This window comes from Saitoella complicata (genome assembly GCF_001661265.1).
Source record: "Saitoella complicata NRRL Y-17804 unplaced genomic scaffold SAICOscaffold_33, whole genome shotgun sequence".
NCBI lineage: Eukaryota > Fungi > Ascomycota > Saitoellomycetes > Saitoellales > Saitoellaceae > Saitoella > Saitoella complicata.
In genome coordinates, this window is record NW_017567024.1 from 87,098 (window position 1) to 98,742 (window position 11,645).

General features: G+C 54.2%; 4 protein-coding genes across 4 annotated transcripts; 2 read left to right on the plus strand and 2 right to left on the minus strand.

Annotated features, from left to right (window-relative positions):
* Window positions 1-94: 94 nt before the first annotated feature.
* On the minus strand, window positions 95-538 carry SAICODRAFT_40837 (molybdenum cofactor synthesis protein 2B; the record flags this gene model as incomplete). Its single annotated transcript, XM_019168642.1, has 1 exon — window positions 95-538. A coding segment is annotated over one exon (444 nt), but the record flags the coding sequence as incomplete, so codon positions are not given.
* An 893-nt stretch (window positions 539-1,431) lies between these two features.
* SAICODRAFT_86323 (tetrapyrrole biosynthesis, uroporphyrinogen III synthase) lies at window positions 1,432-2,569 on the minus strand. The gene is made up of 2 exons (XM_019171428.1): window positions 2,271-2,569; window positions 1,432-2,219 (listed from the first exon to the last, which is right to left on the minus strand). The coding sequence occupies exons 1-2, from the start codon at window positions 2,509-2,511 to the stop codon at window positions 1,636-1,638; spliced, it is 825 nt and encodes a 274-aa protein (XP_019020766.1). The 5' UTR covers window positions 2,512-2,569; the 3' UTR covers window positions 1,432-1,635.
* Window positions 2,570-2,930: 361 nt separating this feature from the next.
* SAICODRAFT_37783 (uncharacterized protein) lies at window positions 2,931-5,666 on the plus strand (the record flags this gene model as incomplete). The annotated part of the gene is made up of 2 exons (XM_019168579.1): window positions 2,931-5,117; window positions 5,175-5,666. The coding sequence occupies 2 exons, from the start codon at window positions 2,931-2,933 to the stop codon at window positions 5,664-5,666; spliced, it is 2,679 nt and encodes an 892-aa protein (XP_019020767.1).
* Window positions 5,667-5,907: 241 nt separating this feature from the next.
* On the plus strand, window positions 5,908-10,568 carry SAICODRAFT_10676 (uncharacterized protein; the record flags this gene model as incomplete). Its single annotated transcript, XM_019165290.1, has 6 exons — window positions 5,908-6,035; window positions 6,086-8,345; window positions 8,399-8,797; window positions 8,854-8,981; window positions 9,036-9,786; window positions 9,840-10,568. The coding sequence occupies 6 exons, from the start codon at window positions 5,908-5,910 to the stop codon at window positions 10,566-10,568; spliced, it is 4,395 nt and encodes a 1,464-aa protein (XP_019020768.1).
* Between the last annotated feature and the right edge of the window lie 1,077 nt (window positions 10,569-11,645).

Genomic DNA, 11,645 nt, shown 5'->3' on the forward strand with positions numbered 1-11,645 from the left:
TGCCGCAACAAAACTGCTCCTTTATACGAAAATCACCAATCCTCTATGACCACCCCATCGCAGTCCAGCTGCACTACCTCTCCGGCCCAGGTCTCGCACCCTCAAAATTCTCCTTCCACTTCGCCCCCTCCCCGACAACCCCATACTCCTCCCTCTTCCAAACCTCCGCCCTCTTCTTGACCTCCTCAAGCACCCACTCCCCAGCCTCAAATGACTCTTTTCTATGCCCACAACTAACCGCAATCAAGATACTCTCCTCGCCCACCCCTACCGTTCCCAGTCTATGCGTCACCGCCACCCCCTCCAAATTCCAGCGTTGGAGAGCGGTGGTGGCGATGTGAGTGAGGGATGTGAGGGCGAGGGGGGTGTAGGATTCGTAGGAGAGGTGCGTGACGGGTTTGTTCTCGAAGTTGTCGCGGGTTGTACCGGAGAAGAGGACGATTGCGCCGGCTTTGGGGGAGCGGACACGGTCGATTTGGGTTTTGACGTCGAGGGTGTCGTAGGTCAAACTCACGAAAAGTCGCTCATCACCCGTCTCGGCTATCCAAGTCCTCTGCTCCCCCCCCTTTGGTTCCTCCTTCTCCGACTGAGGCTGTGCTTGAGCAGGGGTAGGTAGAGGTGGGAGGTTCGAACTTCTTCTGTCGAGGTAGGGACGCTGCAAATCATTCAACAACATCTCCTCCTCCGCACCAGGGTTAAGCGTCAACACAAACTCCTCTGCCTCATTCCGATCCTGAAAACTCTTATAACGTGCACCCGGGTATCCGGTGACTTGGGCAGAGCAGGTGGGCCAGTCGTAGTAGACCCCGGGCCGGCGGCCCACAGCGACGGCGTAGTAGGCTTTGGGTGCGTAGGCTTTTGCTGAGGCATCTTTCTCTGCGTCTGCGTCTGCGTTCGTTACTACGATTTGTGTCACGGGTGGAGCTGCGGGTGCTGGCGTGGGTGGGAGATCAGAATTACGGCGATCTAACCACGGGCGCTGGAAATCGCCGACGGTGAGGTTGTGTTCTGCGCCAGGGTTGACGGTTAGCACGAATTCCTCTGCTTCACTGCGGTCCGTGAAAGCTCTGTAGCGGGCACCGGGGTAGCCGGAGACTTGGGCGTCGCAAGCGTCCCTGTTCGTCATATGTCAGCCGTTGATCAGGACGAGCATTGTGAGGTTATGACAAACCAATCGTGGTAGAGACCGGGCTTGCGGCCAATTGCGACGGCGTAGTATTGAATGGGCATCCTGGGTATTGGTATAAGGATCAAGGAGGGTTGGTTGACTGCGAGGTTTTACGTTCGGGGAATCCTTTGTAGCGTCGATACGTGGGCACGCAGGGCACTTGTCTTGGAAACGTTCCGCGGCGTCGGGAGAATCGACGGGAATACGATTGCGTCAATTGGGAGGTGATACATCGTTGATTTGCTCAATTATACCATAACTTTTGCCCTTTCTATTGGGCAGGTATGCCTCCCTCTCCTGTGAACTCGAGGTATTCGCGTCGATCCGGATCCATTATCCGGATATCGATGGGGTGGACTGACCCCCCTCCATGACCATCGTTATCGTACGACCTCCGTCATTGCTGTTATCGTACACTCTTCCCTGACTCGTGATGCGTATATCTCGCTGTACCGTAATCCCTTCCATCACAGCTGTGCATGCTCCTGCTCCCACGTCAAAATCCCCTCCACCAAAGACTCAGCGGTCGGCTTCTTCGCAACGACCTCTGGCTGCATCTTCCACTCCTTGACCAGATACTCCTCCGTCGTAGGTCCAATCGTCGCAATCCGGGGTCTGCGCCGCCCAGCTTCTTGCTCCTTCTGTAACTCCTTCAATGCAACTTCTGCGCCTGCTGGGGAGAAGAAGATGATCCATGCGACTGAGCCGGTGTCATTGTCGCGGCTTTCTGCTTCTGCGACAGCAGAGGCAAAGAGAGAGGGGAATGTTGACATGGTTCGGGTGACGTAGACGAGTTGTTCCACGACCGGCGCAGAGGGTTGCCCGCTTTGTAGCTTCCTGATGATGATATCCCGTCGTTGATCACCAACAAGGAAGAGTAAGGGACGGTGTTCGGATTTGGAGCGGATGGAGAGGATGTAGTCAGCCAATACTGATCCATTTCCGGATTCCGATCCAAGGATGGAGGTGAAGCGGAGGTTTGCGATAGCTTTGTGGGTTGCGGGGCCAACGGTAAAAACGGACATTGATAGTAGGTTTGTTTTTTGTTCCTCTGTATGCTCAATGTCAGTCATTGTTGCATGATGTTCCGGATCGCACGTACCATTCAGCTTCTCCAGAACCCGACCTACCGCCTCCACAGCTCTTTGACTGGTAAGGATCAGGCCGCTGTATGTTTGATGCGGTCTCCCACTCAGTGTCTTCTCCAATTCCTCCTTATTCACTTCTGCATGCTCCAACACCGGCACAAAGATTGGTGGTAGTCCTGCCTGGTTGAATGCGGCATCATAGGGATCACTCGGCGTCGATCTCGTCTTTAACAACAAACAAGTCTTCGTAGCCATGCTGAATTGACTTTCCTCGTATGCCAATTGCAAGTCGGGTAATTTCGTTGGTTGCGGTGTAGCGTAGACTTTTGGAGTTTCGGCGCTCGAACCCGCTACGTCAACGCAAAACACCAGGACAGCAACGAAGGTAGGCGAACGTCAATTGAAGATGGCGAGTCAGGCATACCCTCAGCAGTACCAGCAGGGGTACGGCCAACCTTATGGACAGCCTCAGCAGTATGCTCAGCCTGCTCCTGGTATGGGTACGTGAATACCTACGAAGAACACGAGATCACAGGATGCTAAATACGATGGGTACAGCGGCGCCTCCCCAGAATCCGGCAGAGTGGGCACAGATGCAACAACAACAGCAACAACAGTATGTCCAGCAGCCCGGTACTCCCGGCGTTGACGGTATATCACAGCAGATGAACCAGATGACGATGGGTGTTCCCCCAACAGCTGCACCGCGCGCGAAACGTCCGGCACACGCGTATCATACTGATCTCCTCGAGACTACGCCGTCGAACCCGGTTCCTCTTCCTCCACAGCAGGCTTACTATGCCGGCGGACAGCAACAGCCCGAGGTCGCTGCGGCGGCACCAGGACAACAACCTCAGGGGCAGTTTCCTGCGCCGGCGAGTGAGATGTTTGTACCAGCCGTGCCCGAGAGTAGAGCGCAGTATGATGGTGTTCAAAGACCTGGTGCAGCAGGTAAGGCGAGAATCGACTTCGACTCCCTCCCCTCCCTCCCCGACGAACAAGCCGAAGACCAAGCAAAATTCCTCGCACAACCCTATGGAACCCTCGAGCGCTCTGCACCACCCCTTGCAAGCACAGACTTTGCCGCTGTGGATCAAGGGAATGCGAACCCGAAGTTTGCGCGGTTGACGATGACGAATATTCCTGCGACGGATGCGTTGTTGGAGGGTACGCATTTACCGTTTGGGATGGTTATTCAGCCCATGGCGGCGTTGAGGCATGATGAGGAGTCCGTGCCGGTGTTGCAGCCTGCCGGGGGTCCGCCACGGTGTCGGAGGTGTAAGGCTTATATCAACGCTTTCTGTTCGTTCGTTGAGGGTGGATCAAAGTGGGTGTGTAACATGTGTTCGTTCCCGAACGACGTCGCGTCGGAGTACTTTGCGCCCGTCGACTTCACGGGACGGAGAATGGATATTGATCAGAGGCCGGAGCTGTGTAAGGGGAGTGTGGAGTTCGTTGTGGGCAAGGAGTATTACAGTCGGGAGCCGGGGCCGTTGCACTACATTTTCGCCATTGATGTTTCGGAGTCGGCGGTGAAGAAGGGGATCCCGGAGTTGGCTGCTGATGCGTTGCGAAGAACTCTCTATGGTGGACCTGAGGTAGAGGGAACGAGGTTACCGGCCGGTGCGAAGGTTTCGATCATTACGTTTGACAGGACGCTGCATTTTTACAATTTGAGTCCGGGGTTGGAGCAGGCGCAGATGATGGTTATGTCGGAGGTGGAGGATGTGTTCGTGCCGTTGGCTGAGGGGATGTTTGTGGATCCTGTGGAGTCGCGGACGGTGATTGAGTCGCTTCTGAACGTGATCTCGAACATGTTTAACAGCATCAAGATTCCTGAGCCGGCGTTCGCGTCCGTTATCCAGGCTTCGCTTGCGGCGCTCGAGAAGTTGGGTGGTAAGCTCTCTGTGTTTCTCTCCACGTTGCCTACGTGGGGCCCGGGTCGTTTGAGGTTGCGCGAGGAGACGAAGTGGTACAACACGGATAAGGAGAAGTTGATGTTCGCGCCGCAGGATCAGCTCTACACCCAGCTTGGGCAGAAGTGTGTGGAGACTGGTGTCGGTGTTGATGTGTGGCTCTTCGGAAGTGGGTACATGGACGTTGCTACCCTCGGTACTCTTTCGTCCATGACTGGTGGTGATACCTACTTTTACCCCAACTGGGTCGCCGAACGCGATGGACCCAAGTTCTCCAGCGAGGTCGAGCATAGCATCATCCGTGAAACTGGCTACCAAGCTCTCATGCGTGTACGCTGCTCAAACGGCATCCGCGTCACCCACCACCACGGGAACTTCTTCCAGCGGAACCCCTCTGATCTCGAGTTCGGTACCGTGGACGCAGATAAGGCTATTGCGGTTATGTTCAAGCATGATGGCAAATTGGAGGATGGACGCGATGCGTACTTCCAGAGTGCGTTGTTATATACCACCGCGACGGGTGAAAGAAGGGTTAGGGTGCATAATGTGTGTGCCCAGATCACCTCCAAAGCCAGTGATATCATTCGCATGGCGGACGCGGACGCGTGTGTTGCCGTCATGGCTAAGGAAGCTGCTGCGGCGACCTACGAGAAGACATTGGAGAACGTCCGTGCAGCACTTACGAAGAAGTGTATCAAGATCCTCGCTGCGTACCGAAAGAATGTGTCGGGGTCTGCACCACCTGCACAGCTGGTCTTGCCGGAGACATTTAAGTTGTTGCCGGTGCAGACATTAGGAATTTTGAAGTTGAGGGCGTTCAGGGGTGGGATGGTTAGCAGTGATATGAGGGTCTATGGGTTGAGGTTGGTGAGGGCAATGGGTGTCAAGGACTTTGGGGCGTTTATCTATCCGAGATTGTACGGGTTGCATAGTATGACTGACGAGGTAGGCGCAATCGAAGCGATGTGGATACAAGTTGACTGACTGTGTTTGTGCTTACAGGATTGCTTCCCGGATGAGAATGGCGTGCTCAAGGTACCACAACCCGTACGACCATCGTACTCGAAGCTCGACGAGGGAGGTGTATATCTGGCTGAGAACGGACAGAACATGTTCTTGTGGTTCCACAGCCGGGTATCACCAAACTTCCTCCGGGATCTGTACGGCGAGAGTGTATCATCACTCAAGGAGTTGAACCCAACTACAAACGAGATCCCCGAGCTCGAGAGCAGGCTGAACGTCCAGGTCCGCAACTTAATCCGCTACATCCAGTCGAGACATAGCAGCAAGAGCCTCAGCCCCCTGATGTCCCGCCAAGGCTTGGATGGATCAGAACACGAGTTCGCTAGCTGGTTGGTCGAGGACAGAAATTGTGAGAATATGAACTACGTGGATTACTTGTGCCACGTACACAAGCATATCCAGTTGGAGCTGAGTGGAGCGAAGAACGAGGACAGCAGCCCGATCATTGGGTTTTGGAGGGCGACGCATTAGGAGGGGATACGGGGGATGGAGTGATGTTTCTTGGAGTAGAAAACATAGCTGAGAATCAAAACGACCGGTTTGGTACATATTTCCTTGTGCGAAGAATAAACTCAAGCCTTGGGGTGGGGCCCCTGCGCGATACACCTCCCACGCCAGTGCACGTACACGTATCGTCGTTACAGCCATACCCGAGCCACGGCAACCCAAAGCGACCGAGCGATCCAGACGATCTGATACCCCCTGATCAAGAATGTTGATCCGTTGGGCGAAGGCATTGGCCATTGCTGCTGTCTTCGGGCATGCACTGGCTGCTTCTCCGCCGATTAACGTTGAGCTCAAGGCATATTTCGGCTCCTCGGATCTGTTGCTAGAAATTCTGTATGTCTGGAGGTCAAAGAACCAAAATACTTCTTGCTAACAACGTACAGGGAAAATGTTGCTCTTCACAATACATCAGCCTACGCACATCTCCTCGATGCTATCATCGCTTCACCCGTTCAGCTGTCAACGCCAGCCGAAATCTACGACTATGCATTTGCATTGATACGAGAAGGAGGGTTGCTGGATGATAACCAAATCACGAATGTGGAATTCAACTTGGCGTTAAGGTCCGCCAGTCCTCGTGTCGAAGCTGCACGAGAGGTCTGCCGAGGAAAGAAGGGCATTTGGAGTGAAGGTGACGACGTTGTCGTGACTGTCGCAGGGAAGAAGTCAAACCACGACCTTGCGTCCGATTACTACGCCTACCATTCTGGTCATATCGCGTCATTGATCCTCGATGAGTCAGATAGCGCTTCTCAACTGGAGCCTACTGACAGGACTCTGGGCCAGGCTGTGGACGGGAAGCAAACTGCGGTGATTCACGCGTCTAGCATATTGAGTGACACGTTCCGGAAGTGGTATGAAGTTCTACGAAAGCTCAACAAGGAAGGAGCTGCGAATATTGCGTTGAGATACTGTCCTGGGCCGGCTTCAGCGGGGGAGAGTGTGGATTTGAGCGGTTGGGGTGTCGAGCTCGCGCTCAAGAAGACGGATTATATTGTTATTGACGATAGGAGTGTCGCATCTGCGGACGAACCATCAACCTCGGAGGAAGAAACGTTCGAGACATCTGACATTACGCCTATTCCTTCCTCCGCCATTCCAAACCTCGCTCTGTTGGCTACGCACGAGATCACGCATGCTGATGATCCACTTAGCCGTCTCGTCGAGCTTTCGCAGAACTTCCCGATGCTCGCCCCCGCGCTGGCTCAGAAGAAGGTGACAGGTCTTCAGCACACCGTGCGCGAGGTCAAGCGTCTGGGACAAGAGCTCCGGCTGCCGGCAGGTCACTCCCAATTCTGGATAAACGGGAAGAGCGTTCCGGAGACGGAGGTTTGGGGACACAAGTTGATTGAGATGATGCGAGAGGAGGGTAACGTGATGAAGTCTCTTATGAAGTTAGGGTTGTCACCCGCACAGGCCCGAGAGATATTGGCGCACCCGAAGTTCGTGGAAGCTGCGGAGGAAGCGGCGCCAATCCGTTTCGATTTCCGGGTTGAAGCTGATGAGAACGACAATTCTCCCATCATCTGGTTGAATGACCTCGAAGACCGTACGCATGAGTACTACGGGCGATGGACAAGATCAGTACAGACACTTCTCCGCCCTCTACGACCCGGTCAGATCCACCCCATCGCCAAGAACATCCATACCGCGATTCTCCCCGTCGACCTTGAAAACCCTGCTGACCTCGCCATCCTGGGTCGCGAGATCGGGACGTACATTCAGCGCGGTCTGCCTGTAAGATGGGGTATTCTGCCGTACAACCACGGGCCTATCACCAAGGTATGGAAGTACCTTCGCGAGGAGGTCAGTGATGCTGCAGCATGGGCGTGGGTTAGGACAATTGTGTTGGAGGGCGTCAAGGCCGACGCGTCACTGTATAAGCAGATCGTACAGGGCAAACCGGATGCTAAGAAGTTTGACGATATCGTCAAAGGCTGTGTGTCCAGCTTTGCGTCAGCTGAGTGGATGGAGAAGCTTGGCATCAATCATGATATCGATTCCACGTCCGCAAACATTGTTATCGCCAACGGTCGCGTAGTTCCTCGTGATGAGGCTTGGCCGGGAAGGATGTATGGGTATATCCAGGAGGATGTTGCTAGGCTTATGGAAGCCATTGCTGAAGGTTGGATCAATGACGAGACTGATGTTGTGGACTATCTCCTCCAGGGATCTTTCAAGACGCGGAATACACGTATCTTCCCGGCTGATGAGAGTGGAGTTGTCAACGTCAACCAGCTCGAGCTCGAGGAGAGGTTATCCGTGGCAGGGGTCAGCCCGAGCAGCTTGCCTACTATCCGCGCTTCGGAGTATGATGGGCCGGTCTGTAGTCACACCGTGATATATGTCATCGCGGACTTCTTGTCCGGGCAGGGATGGGCCCACGCGCTTGAAGCACAAAAATTCATTCGGACTGTGTCGGAGGAATCTGAAGGCAGCCGGGCTCTCGTACGTCTCGTTCACAATCCTTACCCCACCAACCCGCATGGCTCGGCTTCAGCGGATTGGTTGTCCGCTCTACAGAGTTTAGGAGTGGAACTCGAAAGCACTGATACTACCGCCAGCGATTGGAAGCTTACATCTGGCTTCGTCAACAAGCTCGGGCTGAAGAGGGGTCAGGCGGCTGTAGTAATCAACGGACGGGTAAGTTCCGGCTAAGCGTCGTCGCCGAGCAGCCGACTAATTTCTCGATATAGGTAATCTACGGTGATGAAACTGAGATCTTGCACTTGGTCGCCGATGAAGACGGCAATTGGGTGAAGCAGCCATGGTTTAGCGAAGAGGACTTCGACACCCTGTACAGTGTCGAGTTGTCAAAACGTATCGAGCCCACAAGAGATGTTGTGGACGAGATGGGACTGTCCCACGAGATCGTTCCTGCAATTTCCTCCATCATTGCTAAGACATCTGCACCGAAATCCGCATCCGCCATGTTCGGACCTCAGACACCCGATATCCGCGGCCGCTCGTACGTCAACGTCAATGGCACCCTCACGACCTTCGACACCGGTAATATGGAAACAGCGATGTATGAGATTGTCGCAGTTATGGATCCCCTGAGCCAGACGGCGCAGAAGTGGTCGGCAATTTTGAAGGTGAATTTATCCTCCAGAATCGCTACATGGCGATTACTGACAGATTGATGTTACAGGTTTTGTCCGAGATGAAGGGCGTATACGTCAAAGTCATCCTAAACCCGAACACCAAATTGACCGAGTTGCCGATTAAAAGATTCTATCGACATGTTTTGGAGGCCAGATTGAATTTCGATGGAAATGGGTACCATGGTAATTGGAAGCTCTTTAACACATGAAGCTGACAATCGCGGTACAGGAACATCGTCACACCATCTGCGGACTTCTCCGACATCCCGACTGATCCACTCTTGACGTTAGGCATGGACGTCCTTCCCGCGTGGCATGTCACCCCCAAGATTTCGGAACACGACCTCGACAATATCCGGCTTGCATCACTTTCCTCATCTCAGACTGCACGAGGTGTAGAAGCGGTTTACGAGCTCAGGTACATCCTCATCGATGGACATGCACGGGACGTAACGACCAACACCCCTCCTCGCGGTATGCAGCTCGTGCTTGGGAAAGAGGGAGACCTTGGTGTAGAGTGGGAGCAGGATACGATGGTCATGGCTAACTTGGGGTACTTCCAGTTCAAGGCTAGACCTGGCGTGTGGAGGTTAGGAGTAAAAGAGGGACGGAGTCAGGAGGTTTTTGACATCGAGAGTGTCGGTGGTGAAGACGGGCATGATAAAGTTGTGATGGCGAGTTTGGAGGGGAGGACGCTGTTTCCGAGGGTCAAGAGGAAGGCTGGGATGGAGAAGGAGGATGTCCTTGCGGAGCCTGAGAAATCTCTCACGCAGCAGCTGACCAACATCGTGAAAGGATGGTTTGATCGTGGTGGGAATAAGGTGAGCAAGAAGAAGCAGGCAACGATCAACGTGTTTAGTGTCGCGAGTGGACGCTTATACGAGCGCTTCCTGGGGATCATGATTCGAAGTGTGTTGGACCATACGGAGGAAACGGTGAAGTTCTGGTTCATCGAGAACTTTCTGTCGCCGTCATTTAAGGTTCACATTGGGCGCAATCGATGCTCTTTACAGCTGCTAACCCGTGCGCACAGGATTTTTTACCGCACCTCGCTGAAGAGTTCGGGTTCGAGTATGAATTGGTGACGTACAAGTGGCCACACTGGCTCCGAGGTCAATCCGAAAAACAGCGCGAGATCTGGGGTTACAAAATCCTCTTCCTCGACGTTCTCTTTCCCCTCGACCTTGACAAAATCATCTTCGTCGACGCCGACCAAGTGGTCCGCGCAGACCTCAAAGAACTGATCGACATCGATCTCCAAGGCGCACCATACGGCATGGTCCCCATGGGCGACTCCCGCGCCGAAATGGAAGGATTTAGGTTCTGGAAACAGGGATGGTGGAAATCACATCTGAGGGGGAAACCATACCACATCTCCGCACTCTACGTTGTCGACCTCAACCGCTTCCGTACCCTCGCCGCCGGTGACCGCCTCCGTCAGCAATACCAAACCCTCTCCGCAGACCCCAACTCCCTCTCCAACCTCGACCAAGATCTCCCGAATAACATGCAGCACCAAATCCCGATTTACTCGTTGGGGGAGGAATGGTTGTGGTGTGAGACGTGGTGTAGTGATGAAACGCTGAGACGGGCGAAAACGATTGATTTGTGTAATAATCCCTTGACGAAGGAGCCCAAGTTGGAGAGGGCGAGGAGGGTTGTTGGGGAGTGGGTCGAGTTGGATGAGAGGGTTGCGGAGGTTGCAAGGAAGGTCAGAGAGGGGGGATTGAATGTGGAGAAGGAGGGGCACGATGAGTTGTGAGTGTCATGCTGGACGTGGAGAGTGGAGTGTGGAGTATGAGAGGGAGAAGGGGAAGTCGGCGGAATGAGACAGGGTCCAGCCATCCCGATGTCCGTTAAGGTCCGTGCGCGGTTTCTGGTTCTTCGCGCTTCGACGTGGAGACAGCCACGCAAATACCCGGCGGCGCGCAAGAACTGGGAAATGGTCGTTGAGGGCTTTTTATCCGGCGCCTTGGCTGGCTCTGTATTTGATCTGATTTACTGCGTTTGTTTCGAAACGGTGTGTGGTGTGGTGTACGAGCCACGCCGCACACTTCCGGGCACGAGGGAACCCTTAATCCTTTTCCGTACCACGCACCGCGTATCCCGCCACCTCAGGACTCACCACTGGGGCCACACTTCGATAAGGCTCGCGCTCGCGAAAAGCTGGGCGATGAGCCAGGTTAAGGTTATGCGTGTGTTGTTGTGTGTGTTGTGTGGATATGAATTTGGCTGTGGATCCGGGCTACGGGGGATCGGGTGATGGATGGGCTTGCCTGTTTCTTTTTTCTTGGGAGGGTGGCGATTTGTCCGCGAACGCTTTGGGCACGGCCATGAGATGATCTGATTATGTACATAGAATCTAGATTGCTTACACAACGGTAAGCGAATACAGGTATATGCAAGCTGTTCAACCTACGAAAAATGAATTACGATCGTTACCGTGCACGTACGCGTAGGGCTGTTTACCGTACCGGTTTGAGGCCAAAGCCCAAGCGGGAGTGGCCCATGGGAGGCGGGGTGGCGTGAGCGAAGTCCAGTGGCCTCGAGAGACATGAAGTGTACGGAAAGGCATACCGAGATGGGGTGTTGGTCTGTTTCTTCGACGACATAACAGCAGAGCGTGGCGTGTCTAGAACGGCAGAGATGCGCTGTCACTTGCGGATGGCCTTGGAATGACAGATGATCTACACTCCTCCATAACCAAGGGAACGACTGGAGAGAAGGCTGGCTGGTGAAGCATAACGGTTATGCAGTTTTGGTGTTGCACTATAGCCGAATGCGGAGGCCGCGTTAACCTGCGACGAGCGCGGTTGGCCGGTAGAGGCAAGGAGGGCCC